General features: G+C 33.1%; 1 protein-coding gene across 1 annotated transcript; it reads left to right on the forward strand.

Annotated features, from left to right (window-relative positions):
• Window positions 1–402: 402 nt before the first annotated feature.
• Window positions 403–13,194, forward strand: LOC130621305 (dnaJ homolog subfamily C member 10-like). Its single transcript, XM_057436605.1, has 31 exons — window positions 403–554; window positions 808–919; window positions 2,597–2,684; window positions 2,896–2,970; window positions 3,043–3,088; window positions 3,178–3,270; window positions 3,372–3,432; window positions 3,697–3,764; window positions 4,062–4,153; window positions 4,391–4,459; window positions 5,087–5,235; window positions 5,456–5,523; window positions 5,650–5,935; window positions 6,446–6,614; window positions 7,651–7,871; window positions 8,133–8,355; window positions 8,437–8,576; window positions 8,653–8,723; window positions 9,046–9,127; window positions 9,457–9,469; window positions 9,564–9,632; window positions 9,732–9,868; window positions 9,949–10,019; window positions 10,106–10,187; window positions 10,303–10,315; window positions 10,546–10,758; window positions 10,833–11,116; window positions 11,460–11,472; window positions 11,876–12,093; window positions 12,764–12,871; window positions 12,938–13,194. Exons 1-31 carry the CDS (start codon window positions 501–503, stop codon window positions 13,081–13,083), a joined length of 3,534 nt encoding a protein of 1,177 aa, XP_057292588.1. The 5' UTR covers window positions 403–500; the 3' UTR covers window positions 13,084–13,194.
• The last annotated feature ends 1,000 nt before the right edge of the window (window positions 13,195–14,194 follow it).

A 14,194-nucleotide genomic window follows, 5' to 3' on the forward strand; every position in this document is an offset into this window, starting at 1 on the left:
TGTTGCCATTCCCTGTCATCAGACATCAGAAAGGAGTTTATGTTTTGCAATTCTGATTGTGGAGTGCCTCAAAATCTTGTAAATTCAATTTAAAAAAATGTTCAAAACTTCTTGTTTTACTTGTAGCTACTACTCATCATGGCATTTCTTTGCATTGTCTTTGGTTTCAAGTCTTAGCCTTATAGTTTCAGCAATAGCCAATACTTTGATGCACTATGTTGTAGAGCTCTGGGTAATTTAAAAATATCAGCATATTTTAACCCTCAAGTCCAGCTCCATGTAATATATAGAAAAAAAAATTCTATAAGAAGTTGTAGGAAATGTAGATTATTTTCATGGTTTGTGCTTGTTTGATTGTTTAATGAGCCTTGCTTTGAGAAAATTATGTGAAATTAATACAAATTGACTCCTTAATTATTACAAGGATATTTTGTTGTCACAACAATTAGGGTTAATTACTCTAATTTTTTTATTGACTGTTTTTCTTTTAGAAAGTAACAATGATAAAAAATCACATATTTGTGTTACTGGCTAGTATTTTATGTTTGTTATTGGTAAGTCAAGATTAGAATTATTTTTGCTAGTTCGTATTATGCTGGGTTAGGAGCTGGTGTATTGGCCAGGAAAACATGTTGGCATTAAAACCCCATATTTTGACTAAACAATATTTTTGGTAAAGTTTTGCATGACTGTACAAGAATAATTGTCAGTGCAGTTATTCTGTTGTGCTTACATGTATATAAGAGACATCACTGACCACCTTTTTATCCATGATTAATTAACAAATCATGTTTTTTTTTATTCCAGACATGCAATGGAAAAGTCAATGTAAAAAATGTTCATGTTGTTGGCAATGTAAAGGAATATAAAAAAGTGTTAAAAACACATACCAATGTCCTGACACTATATTCTAAAGATGGTGAGCCATTGTTATTTTACAATAAATAAGATCACCTGTTTAAATATTGTGGGCTAAAATCCAGTAAAATATACAGTTTTGACAAGCCTTTGAAGTTGACAGCAATTCACAAAACCTGTAAGTAATAAAGAGAGCTTATTCAAACATTGTGGCATTTTTGTATTTCACATCAGCAAAATTTTCTTAACAAAACATATATAGTAAAATCCTTATTTTTCTCAGTGATTTATGCTTTTATATATTTAGCAACATAATTATAGCTTTCCCACTTAGACTTTTAATATATTTCCTTTTGTTTAGGAAATGCTAGTTTTTATGTTTTAGCTACTAAATTTAAATAATTTTTTTTCTATAAAAAAACTATTTATACATAATACATACGTAATTTATACATTATACATACGTGGCGCCGTAGATTAGTGGTTATAGCTCTCGTACTCTGTGCGAGAGACCGGGGTTCGATTCCTCTTACGACGATTTAACATGGGCGAGTGAATGTTACCCTAGCCCCGGGTTAGGTTAGGCCATGTGAGGGAAATTGGGGAAATGGCACATTGTGTGGGCCATTTGGATGTTGCCAGGAGTTGTCTAGTAGAGCACAGGCCCTAATTGGGTCTGCGTAGCTCAAAAAGAGCATTAAATACTCTAGGACTATCCATCTAAGCCAAGGCCCCTCCTGGAAATAATAAACAGGGTATAACCCTCGATATTTGTGAGGCTATACTCTATAAATACTATTGTATAAAATAATAAAAATAAAAATCATTACTTGAAATGCATTAATAAATATTAAACTTTGACACAAAAAAAGACAATTAAGTAAATTTTAGCTTTTTTGCAATGATTTAATTAAACCCCAGTGGTTAGAAACTGTTTTTTATGATGTAGCTGAATTGATTTTTGCTAAGAGCTTTTAATGTTCATACATTGCTGAGGAAAAAACTGAACTATACTCTGGAGAAAAATTAAAACTTTAATTTTTTCGTTGATATATTTTCCTTTTTATGCATGACCTGCTTGTGTACTTTAAAAATATGTCTGCTACGTCAGCAAATCCTGAGTGTCGACACAACTTACAGAGGTTGCTCTTATGCATTCTTTCTTTGTAGTAAATTTGAAAAAAAAAACTCTACCTTGAACCAAATTTTTGACACAGTACGATGAGCAGTTATATCTCCACTAATTGCTATAGAATTAATAATATATACTATTTTGGATTATTAAACCCATAAAATGTGATAAATTACTGATAGGTTATACAATTTATTTGTTACGTGTGTATCTATCCTTCCAACTTAAGGGAACCCGAGGTATAAAATGATATTAGCCTTGGGACAAGCAAACAGGTGTCATTTTGGCAAAATATTTTATGTTAATCAATTCAACTTTCTAATATCTTTGCATTAATAAAATTTGAATGCACATCCCTTAACAGGTCTAAAATTACTGATGACAAAAGATGTCAAAATTTGCTATTACTTAAATATGGCATCATAATTTATGCAACTTAATTAAATCTGAAATTGTTTAAATATCTTGAGAATAGAGCTTTTTAAAAAAATTTTAGAAAGAACTCCATAATATAAATCCAACGTCATTTTATAGATTGGGTAGCCTTTAAGAATTTTTGTGTTTTTTGTATTTTTTTTAAAAATTGATTTATTTTTTGCTCTTTAGATAAGTCAGTTTTAAGCACATTACGATTGTTAGATGGGGTAGCAAAGGAAGTTAAAGGAAAGGGAACTATTGTTTATATTAACTGTGGGTAAGTATTTTTATACAGAATGAAAAACTAGCAACTTGAAACTTCGAAAACAAACATCAACATATTTTTAACCAGCAACTATTGGTTGTTTGCACTATTTCATTTCTACTCATTTTTAGTTTACTGATGCTATGGAGTATATTATGTCTCAATTTCTATTTATTTGAGGTTTTTCATTAAAGTTAGTAAACTGATTTTTTCATATATTCAGAGAAGATAAAGAATCTAAAAAGCTCTGCAAGAAATATAGTGTTAACCCGAAACCAAAATTACTCAAGCATTACAAGTAAGTTGCAACAAATACAATATGGAAATGAATTATGAGTTTGTTGCATTAATTCAAAAAATTTACATTTAGAGATGGAGCTTTTCACAAGGATTTTGACAGGAAAGAAACTTCAAAGGTTCATTATTGATGCATTTTGAACAGGATTTTTTTTCCTGACGATCTATAGCTTAACACAATCTAGAATTTAATGTTTTTTTACCATAGTCAATGTTGACATTTATGCTTGATCCATCGGGTGATGCACCATGGGAAGAGGATCCAACTTCTAAAAGTGTTGTGCATATTAATAGTGAGAAAGTATGCCTTTTTATTACATTGTCTTTTTTATTTGAAGAGTAACATGATTTTGTGATTTGAAGTAAAGAAAGAAAAGGTTTTGTTTCTAATATTGTCTTTAGGATTTGAACAAACTTCGAAGAAAAGAAAAAGGTCCAATGTTAATTATGTTTTATGCGCCCTGTAAGTACCCAGATATTACTTACGTTATGAATCAAGAGTTAATATATGACATGGATATGGGTGTTGAAAAACAACCTGTGTGGGTCTTGAGATACCTAAACGACCAGAAGTTTAGAAATTTAAGCAATTAAAGTGTTTGCATGTTGTTTTTTCTCTAGGAAACTAACACATTGATCACCTTGTGTCACTCCCTGTTAATCTTTTATTTCTTGAATGAGTTGTTCAATCTTATTCAAAAATGTAAACTGTTCTCATTTTTATTAGGGTGTGGTTACTGTAAGAAATTGAAACCTGATTACTCTGCAGCTGCTTCTGAACTTAAGGGAAAAGCTGTAAGTAAAAGTAGAAATTAGCTATGTATATTGTAACAATCTTTCAAAGCCTATAAATCTAGTCTAAAAGTATTGGTGTGTTGTAAAGTTTTTATATTAATATCAATGTCTTAATAACAGGTTGTGTAAAAAACAGGAGGAGGGCTTCATAAAAAAATTGTAGCTTTGATTTTTTACTTTTGAAAGAAGGCAAATATTAAAAGCCTGTTAAAATGCTACCCAAATGATGCCTTATTTCAGAAATCTTTCTTAGAATGCATTTCTCTGCACTTTCTATCGCCTTTTACCATTTTTTAGGTACTGGTAGGCATGGATGTAGACAAACCAGATGCATTCAATGTTCGATACCAGTTCAACATTACTGGATTCCCAACTCTTATCTACTTTGAGTGAGTGTGTTACAGATAATAATATTGTGTAATTGCCTCAGTTTTTTCAACAGTGTTCTTTTCTAACAAGTCTGCTGACTTCAGATCTTTGATTGTGCACCTAATTTTAGTGGAAAGGAAATCAATTTTAGTAATTATCGTATAGTGACTTTCCATTTGTGTTTCTTTGTTTTAACATTTTGAAATTTTACATGGTGAGCGACGACTTATGATAATATAAAACGATTTCTTTTATAGGAAAGGAGAAAAGAAATACAGATATGCTGGTAAATACGATAAGCAGGGTCTTATTGATTGGCTAGCAGAGTAAGAATTCCTTCATACTTTATATAGTGTGGGCACAATTTGACGTAATAAATGTGTATTCCTTCAAAATAAAGGTAAAGATAAAAATAATTGGTATAGTTCTTGATTTTTGTGAATTTAAATCGTTTAATCACGGACAATTTCGAGTATTAGTAATTGTCATGGTTTCCTATGTTATCCATTGTAACTACTTGTTTTTTTAAATTCTTTCTCTTTTTACACAACATATCTTCGTAACAGTAAACAAATCTTTGTAATAAAATTTAAAAAATTATCAAAATTTTTAGAATTTCTTTTCATCTATTTGCTATTCCTGATAAAGTGTTTGAGTATTGAGGCTAGTTTAGAATTCGTCATTTTAAAAATTGGAAGGTCAATGGAAAGGACAATCAAAGTTTTTGTGGTTAATAAACATGCACAATTGTGTTTTCTATTGTTACTGAGTCTATTTAATGTAATACTTTTTACACCTTGTGTTTTATGACCACACAAAAAAATTTGCGAAACTAATGCAAAATAGATACAAATAAGAAAAAATTGACACTTGCATTGTGTGTTTTATCTCTCTTGCTTCAGCTGTTGTATCTGCATTGACTTTATAAGTGACACCGAGGCTTAACATTTTAGTCCTCAGCCTGAAGGTTCTGGTAAAAAAGATGAAGAAGAAGAGACACCGTGGTCTTCACAAGCACCTGAAATATTACACCTCACTGATGCTACTTTTGATGAAAATTTAAAAGCTAACCCATCGATGCTTGTGATGTTTTACGCACCTTGTAAGTATGCTTTTTCTATATAAACGTAATATCATGATTATCTTGTAAAAATTGTGTTGCTCAAGTATGAGACCACTTATAATATTAGAAAATATGGATTGTGTGGCAAGTTTGGCTTTTTGTCAGAAAAGAAAAAAATTACGCTTCCTCAATTAATTTTATTGCAGTGGCAATTATTGTGTTCTTTGTTCATTTATTTTCAATTTCTGTGATGATATAGGGTGTGGGCATTGCAAGAACATGAAACCTGAATATGTTGACGCAGCGAAACAAATGAAAGAAGAAGAGGTTTATTATTTGATTTTTTTTTATTGTTCTTTTTAGTTCTCTTTTTTTCATGGTATAAAGTGAGAACATTTCTATGTTTAGTGTCTTTTTATAAAATGTTTTTTAAGTTTTGATTTTTTTTTTTAGATTGCAGGTTCGTTAGCCGCTGTAGATTGCACCAAAGAACAGGGTGTTTGTAAAAAATTTGATGTCAGTGGTTATCCAACTATCAAATATTTTGCCAACGCAGAATACAAATTTAAACTCAGTATTCGAACCAAAGATAAAATAATAGAGTTCATGAAAAATCCTGAAGCACCTCCACCACCTCCCCCTGAAGATATGCCTTGGGCAGAGGTTTCTTCTCCAGAAATTCTCCACTTAGAAGATGACAGTTTCAAGGAAAGTCTAAAAAAAAAGAAACACGTTCTTGGTGAGTAAGGGACCGGAAGATAAAATGTTATGCAAACAAATTTTCATCATTTTTATCTTTGTCATTTTGGTTTTAAGAAAGGATGTAAAAATTAAAATTTAAAAAAGTTAGAGCCCTGCATAGTACAGAAAAATCTTTATAAATAATTTTTTTAGATATGATTTTAATACCTTAAAATATATCAGAATATTTTGTGCGGCGTTTTTAAGCTTCGTGTGTATTGACATTTTAGAATCAATCCTTTTGATTGATAATTGATAATAACTTTTATATCTGGGTGCTATATAAGAAAAAAAATTTCTCGGAAGATTATAGTTGAAAGTTTTTAAATTAAAATTGTAAAAAGGGTAGATATCAGTAGATAACCCTCGCTGTTTGGATTAAAATCTTGAGTTTTAACCGTTTTAAAATTAATAAAATACAGACCAGAAAATTGTGGAACAACTAAGAAGGTATCTATTTATATGCAAGTTATAGCTATAATCGAAATTTTTACATCTCTATTGCTAGTAATGTTTTATGCACCTTGGTGTGGACACTGCAAGAAAGCGAAACCTGAGATTGAAAAGGCTGCAGAGCATTATAAAGATGATCGCAAGGTCTGGTATGCAGGGGTTGACTGTACAGTGCATCGCAAAAGTTGTGAACGATTTGACGTGTCTGGTTATCCGACTTTTAGGTAGGTCGATTGTTAAGATTAACCCTATTCGGTCCGGGGTTTTTCGAACATACTATGACCTGGGGGGGGGGGGGGGGGGCGGATTCCGCCCCCCTCAATAACTTTTCATAGGATTGTTCAAATTGAATCAAACTTGGCACACTTATAGTACGTCATAAAAGAAACAAAATGGCGGCAATAAATTTTTGCTTGCGTCAGCACATTTTCTGTGACGTCATCAGAAGCTTGAAAATTGTTAAAAATGCCACTATCTGCTTAAAATATAATTACTCTTGTTCTAGAGCGAATTGTTACATTCTGTTTGAAGTTTCTGAAAGCTAAATAAAAATTTTTTAACATATCTTACGGTTTTTACATGGATCGGAAAAAAATTACCAAAAATTGCCCGAAAATCCGTTTTTTTTCGATTTTCGAGTAAAATCCGACAAAATCGGGAAATCGGATTAGTCACGTGTCAAAATTATTCACAATGATTCTTCTTGATGAAACAAAGTTGTGTTGCAAGTTTCAAGTTCTAAGGATAATCCTAACAGGAGTTATTATATTTTCCCCACTATAAGGATTTCATAGAGATTTTTAGGGTAGTTTCGAGTAATGGCCAATATCAAAGCCTCTGAAAGGTATGGGACCTAAAAATTTAGCATGCAGGTGTCTAATAGATAAATGTTGAAACTCAGTAAGTATCATAGCCATATAAGAAAGCAATCAGGAGTTATTAAAAAAAAACCGTCAGGGGGGGCGGAATCCGAAAACCTTTGCGTGACAGGTGAGGGAGGTCAGGGAACTTCACACAACTTTAGTCGAAATGTCTGAAGAATCCAGGAAATTAAAGAAAACAACGGTCGTGCAAGTCCGTTGTTTACAACTTGTACAACCATTGCCAATTTATTATAATACCACATCACCACCCTGACCCCAGGCATGCTCGAAAAAACAAAGAAAAAAACAAAAAGATTATCAAGGGAAAATATCAGAAAAAAGTTATATTCTCTCAGTTGATTCCTTACATGTAAACACTTATCAAACTTTTCCATAGATACTTTTTGTATGGCAAAAAAGATTTCGCTTATAATGGAGACCGAACTGCAAATGGTTTCATCGACTTCATGAAAGATCCCACTGATAAACCTGCTCCAGTGCCTCCAGCAGAGGAGGAGTGGAAAGACACGCCCAGTGATGTTGTACACCTGGGGGATGATGATTTTGATAAGTTTATTTCAGATAATCCCTCTGTTCTGGTTATGTTCTATGCACCTTGTGAGTTATGTCTCTTTTGTTGTTGAGTCCTTTTTATTTCCAATTTGACGCAAGCATCGTTTTGTGTTTTTAGTTCTTAATAGTCGAAAACAAGACAGAAAAAATTATTTTATTGGTAGACTGCACTCGGACTAACTTTTTCAACTTAGTGTTTTTTTATCTTTTACCCCTGTCAAGTTGTAGTTACCGCACAGTGAAGTCACACTGCATTGGCTGGGCCATCATAAGGATAGGGGCTAAGACGACCATATTTTTTCATAGGGTGTGGCCATTGCAAATCTATGAAGCCTGCGTATACTGAAGCAGCTGGCGATCTTGTTGGAAAGGACCATGTTTTGGCTGCCGTAGACTGTACGAAAAATCGTAAAGTGGCTGGCAAATACGAGATCAAGGGTTATCCAACTCTGAAATATTTCAAAGATGGAAAGAATTCTGAATACGAAGGTGGAAGAAACAAAGAGGATTTAATTTCTTTTTTAACTGGGTGAGCATGGCAACAATTTAGCATTAATTACTTTGTTTGTGTGCTGATACAACTTTATATACAACACATGGTTTTGTATAGGGGGCCTGCAAAGAAAGAGGAAGTACCAAAAGAACCAATTTGGGCTGACGAAAACCAGGACGTAAAACATTTGAATGACGGTACTTTCGATGATTTCGTAGCGAGTAATCCTTCAGTGTTGGTCATGTTCTATGCCCCTTGTAAGTATCCAACGTAAAAAAGATGTGAAGTGTGTTAAATGGAATAGATATAGGTGTGTTTACATCTTTGCTTTAGGGTGCGGTCACTGTCAAAGGATGAAACCAGCGTATGGGGAAGCTGCTAAAGTTGTCAACACGGAAAACAAGGTAAGCTTTTTTTCTGTAGGTCAGTTTAATTTACGATAATCTATAGACGTTTTTACTATATTTCGGCTAAATTTCGCGCACATTCTATTTTTTAACACATTTTTACAAAGTTTTTTTTATTTCAAGAAAATAAAATAAATTTTTAATATGTGATATTTGTGTTAGCTTTCATTTAAAAACGTAAAAAAGTTGAAAAGGGCTAAATATTGGAGAGTATAACGTGTGATTGAACAACAACAACAACAACAAAAATAAATTTTCCTGGTGTAATACACACCAAAAGCTTCTTCTGCTAACGGGTTAGATGTTTATATTTATTTAGGTTGATGGGCAACTTGCAGCAGTCGACTGTACGACCAACCCAGGCACGTGCAGACAATACAGTATAACAGGCTACCCAACACGTGAGTGATGTAGTTTGTTAAAATGCCTTTTTCAAGTTTGCCTGCTTGTCCCTTTTATAAAGTCAATTTTCCACGGTGCGAATTGTGAGTGGTGTATTCTGTATGAATATTTTTTTTACGAGTAATATTTGGCTACGAATACGTACCTTTAATTTTCTGAAACATATTAACAACCAGACAAAACTGTACATTAGTTAAGATGGATGTTGCTGTCCAATTCGTCTTATATTCTAACTCCAGCTAAATCACAACAGACAATATCAAAGCTTAACGTTACTGTTCTTGTTTCTCTTCTTTTATTTATGTTGACGTCATTGTTGCTATGACAGTGAAGTATTTCAAGTACGTGATAATTACGGTTTTTGCGAACGAGTAGTATTTTTTTTTAAATGTGACAGTACATTTTGTATGGAATCTGTTCTTACTTTTTTTTAAGAAATGGCGTAAAAGATCAGGATTATGATGGAGGTAGAGAGAAAGAAGAAATCATCAAATTCATGATTAAGTACGATTTTGGGATTTTTCTTCATTCCAACCTGACATTTTAGATTTGAGAACCCAACTCGTATTCTTACTAACTTCATGCGTTTTTTTTTTTGTTCAGCCCACAACCGCTACCGCCTAAACCTGTCGAAAAAAGCTGGGCTGAAGAAGACCAACATGTGTCTCACTTAACCGATGATACATTTGGTAGTTTCATGGAGGAACACAGATCCGTGCTTGTTATGTTTTATGCACCGTGTAGGATGTCTTCGTAGTTTTGATTGTTTCGATTGCAAGGGAGGTAAATGACGAGGAAATTAATATTTTGTGTTTTGTAGGGTGTGGTCATTGTAAAAAGATGAAACCAGCGTTCAGTGAAGCTGCTGAAGCCCTCAATAATGATAGTGAAGTACATAAATTTGTTTTTGGTTGTTATTTGTTTTTATTTGTTAATGTTTGTTTCTTTGCTGTAAATGGCGTATTAAACCATTTTAGATTGATGGAAAATTAGCAGCTGTTGATTGTACTGCGAATGAGATGTTACCTTCTAAATATGATATCAAGGGGTATCCAACATGTAAGAGTGATTTTTAGTGTCGTTGTTGTCGTTTGTTGGTTAAGTGTTGTTGTTGTTGGTTAAGTTATTTTTCCTTGTTTCTAATGAATCGAATTATTTTTTATGTGCTGTTCAGTAAAATACTTCAAGTAAGTCTTTTTTTATTGATTTATTTTATTTGCTTTTTTTTATAAGCGTTTCAATTTTTTTGAGAACATTGAGCATAATTTTTCCTATTATACGTTCTAAACTGAACAATCGTTGAGAACATTTTTAAAAGCTATTTATAGTTTCTTTGACTAAATCGAGATTTGCTGGGAAGAAATGTCTCACCTTTGATTTGAAAACGCTTATGTGTATATTGCTATAAAGATATCTAAACTAGCAGAAAATTTTTCCTTGTCCCATTATCAAAGCCACAAAACTTGTCTGTAGCTCAGCAGATTATTAAAAAGTTTTTAGTTTTAAGTGAAATATCAGCCTTTAATAAAAAAGCCGTGTATTTTTTACTGTCGTTATATAGGGATGGAAAAGAAGTGATGAAGTATCAAAAACCACGGACGAAAGAAGCTTTAATAGAGTTCATGAGAAGGTAAGTTCATTTCAGCTTCAACTGTTATTTGTCTTCACGTAAACACTTTTCTGTTTTCATTTTTTTCTCTTTAGTCCTGGACAGAAGGAGAGCGAACAAGTAGTGAAGGAGTGGAAAGATGAGCCATCCGAAGTGCACCATCTTACAATGCCAGTTTTTGATCAGTTCTTAAAAGGCAAAGACGTTTTAGTGATGTTTCACGCCCCCTGGTGTGGTCATTGCACTAGCATGAAACCGGCGTATATGCAGGTTGCAAAGCATTTAAAAGAGGAAAACTTCCCGGGTGTTTTGGCGGCTGTTGATGCTACGAAGGAAAGAGAATTAGTGAAGCGCGAGGGAGTGACTGGTTATCCGACTTGTAAGTAGTCACATACTTTTGCGCAACCTTATGTACTTCAGTGTACTAATTTTAGCGAATTTTTAGAATTTGCTTAAATTGAGGAAAATAAGTACGCGGGAATTGTATCTGAAGTTATCATTTTAGAAAACCCACTCAAAAAACGTAACAGCACAACAGGTTTTAATTATTTTGATTTTTATAAACTAATCAATCTTAGTTTTGTAGCTGTACAAAGTTTCTTTCATTTTAATACTACACGAATTTTTTACCCGCGAAATTTGCTAATGTTGTTCAAGGAGGCGGATTAAATCGAATGTTTTTCTTTTGTATTTCTAATTTTAAATCTCTTTTTCTATTTTAGTGAAATATTACAGGTAAGGATGATATTTTTTCCTATATATTTTTTACATCTTGAAGTCATTGAATAAACTATTGACTCATTTGAAAACGGTGATTTGAAATTATTTGTTAACACAAAAAGTACGGGTTGGAGGAGAAGACTTTAGTAGCAGTAGTGTTGATTTTCCGCTTTAATAAAAAATACTTTACAATATCTTAATAAAAAGATAGTTAGGCGCAAAAATGAACATTACATAAATTAGTGAAAAGGACGTTGGGGTTGGTGATTTCGTAATGCTTATATTGTGCGCATTTTCGGCGTTGTTTTTTTAAGCTACACTCCTGCCAAAGTAGACATGCCAGGGTTGTATATTATATACCAGGTTAGTTCCTATTCTCAACCAACCGACTAGAGATGGTTTTTCCATTTATATTCAGTAATGGTGTATTTGTGGAGGATTTCGAAGAGCACCGAACTGATGAAAATTTGTTGAATTTCATGAAGAAAAACCTAGATTCCAACGATCGGCGTGCGGCTTCTGTTGATGAAGATACGTTCGAGGAAATACCAAGCTCTGTGGTGCATTTACAAAAAGACACGTTTGAACCGCATATTGAGAAAACGCAACACGTACTTGTGATGTTCCACGTGAAGTGTAAGTTTGTTTGTTGTCATTCTTAAAAAGTTTGTAGGAGATTTTCGCTTTTGAAACCGAGAAATTAAAAAATCCTGTATTAAAAAGTTTGTGGAATCTGACACTGCGTCCTTCAATTGCTTGTATTTTACGTGAATTTACGTAAAGGATTTTAGATAAGGTGCAGGCAGCTTATCCTATATTCCCCAAAAGGTCTTATGTGTCAAAAGATGCACGTCGTTGGATTCTTGTGTTTTTATTTACACGCTTTTTTCATAATTAACGCGGGGTGTTAGAATTTTAACATGCCAATAATGTCACGTTGACATACAAGAAGATCTACTGTTTTTTGACGAATTCTGTCCTGACTAAGAAAAATTACTGTGTTTAATATCAACGTTTATATTCCGGTTTGATAGCTTTTTAAAAAGAATGGAGAATCTTTTTTCGCGATTAAACAACTTTTGCCTATTTTTTGCGGAACTATAAGCACTAAAAAGTGCAATTTGGCGAAACTTAATTTTGCAAGTAACAAAACATAATTTATAAAACATAATTTTTGAAAAATTTCTTCCCTTACCTTCCTGAAATCATCAAAGATTTAAGCTATACTAAACTTGATCTAAAAAATGCGTTTTTTAACAAAAAAAAGCATGTATTACGTCATAACTACACTGCAAATCTATTCCAGGGTGTAAACATTGTGCAGAATTGCGTGCTGACTTAATGCAAGCAGCTTCTCGATTATCCAGCTCTCCTAATATGGGAATAGCTGATGTAAATTGCGATCTTGATGGAGGTAAGCGAGATTTTTTTTTGTGCAGATCTTTATTGCCTTTCTCTATATTTTTATGACTTTTTATAGAACACTGTCATAGTCATGGTGTGACGTCATTTCCTACCATCAAATATTACGGCAACGGTAAATTTGTAGAAAATTATTCTGGCGAGCTGAATGCTGATGCGTTCACCGTTTATTTGCAAGCAAAAGCGACAAGAGAAGAACTGTAACAAATTATACATTTATATTTTATAGGGAGGGAAAATTTTTGAATTACAAATTTTACGTGTACTTTTTACACGGCTACATTTTTCAAATGAAGAGAAGAGGTTTTAATGATATTCATGTTAGTTTTAGTTTTCTGTAGTTCCCAGCCCTCACTTGCTTTTTCTCTTGTCTACGTAAGGTAGATTAGAACGCGTCACGGTTAAAGAAGAAGAAGGGACATCCAAGTTACACGTATTTTTTATAAGCAACTTCTTTGTACGCAACTGTAGTAAAGTCTGCGACATTACCGAGCAACTTTAGTCTAAACAATACTGATTACAAGCAACAAATTATGTTCAAGCTGCGGATTCGAAAATGAGTTGCATGCGTACCACGATTTTGACAAAGCTTACCTTTCTTTCCGTGTTCACCCAGATAATAGTCCTATTAGATAATGGAACTGCGCCTTTTTCCTGACTTTGAACAATATAATTGCTTGCGCCTTAAATGCACTGATACAGCATGAACTTTTTTGTTGTATCTAACCATTAAATATCTAAAGCTACGAGCAAACATGTCCAACATTTATCTAACATTGCGGAATTTTGTTGTTGGTTGAAATGTTGGATACGTTTGACAGGCAGTAAAAATTGAAGGAGAAGAAAAAAATGGGTTGGAAGAAGCCAAATGGTGTTGATTAATCTGCTCCGGGTCACATTTTTTCAATCAACATTTTCGGTTTGTCTGTCATTCCACCTCAATGCATGTGAGAAATTCTAAGGATTCTCACATTATTGGGCATTTTTGCGCCATTTTTTACAAGAGGGAGGTAAAAATATAAATGTCGGGATCATAGCAACCTGTGATGATGTATCTCTTTTCGAAGTGTGAAATAAAATGAAAAGAAAGTTAAACGATTCTTTGGTAACTAAATATCTGAGAATTAATGTCAACCTTTCGTTAGCGTATGGAACAAGCACCTTATATTGCCCAAAGAAGAATCATACCTTCCCAGCACATTTCAAAAGTCCTCCAAACTCATTTTAAACATTTCTTGAAAACCAGTTCAGTCTTCAATAATTAGTTGGCCAACCTCGATCCCAGGGCCTGTAGCATTTTTTGATATGAGGAAGA

This window comes from Hydractinia symbiolongicarpus, chromosome 12 (genome assembly GCF_029227915.1).
Source record: "Hydractinia symbiolongicarpus strain clone_291-10 chromosome 12, HSymV2.1, whole genome shotgun sequence".
NCBI lineage: Eukaryota > Metazoa > Cnidaria > Hydrozoa > Anthoathecata > Hydractiniidae > Hydractinia > Hydractinia symbiolongicarpus.

Coding starts and splice junctions, on each gene's coding strand:
- LOC130621305 (XM_057436605.1), top strand. CDS start 501: ATGATAAAAAATCACATATTTGTGTTACTGGCTAGTATTTTATGTTTG. Junction 2,971..3,042: donor AAATTACTCAAGCATTACAA/GTAAGTTGCAAC, acceptor ATTTACATTTAG/AGATGGAGCTTTTCACAAGG. Junction 4,154..4,390: donor CCAACTCTTATCTACTTTGA/GTGAGTGTGTTA, acceptor TTTCTTTTATAG/GAAAGGAGAAAAGAAATACA.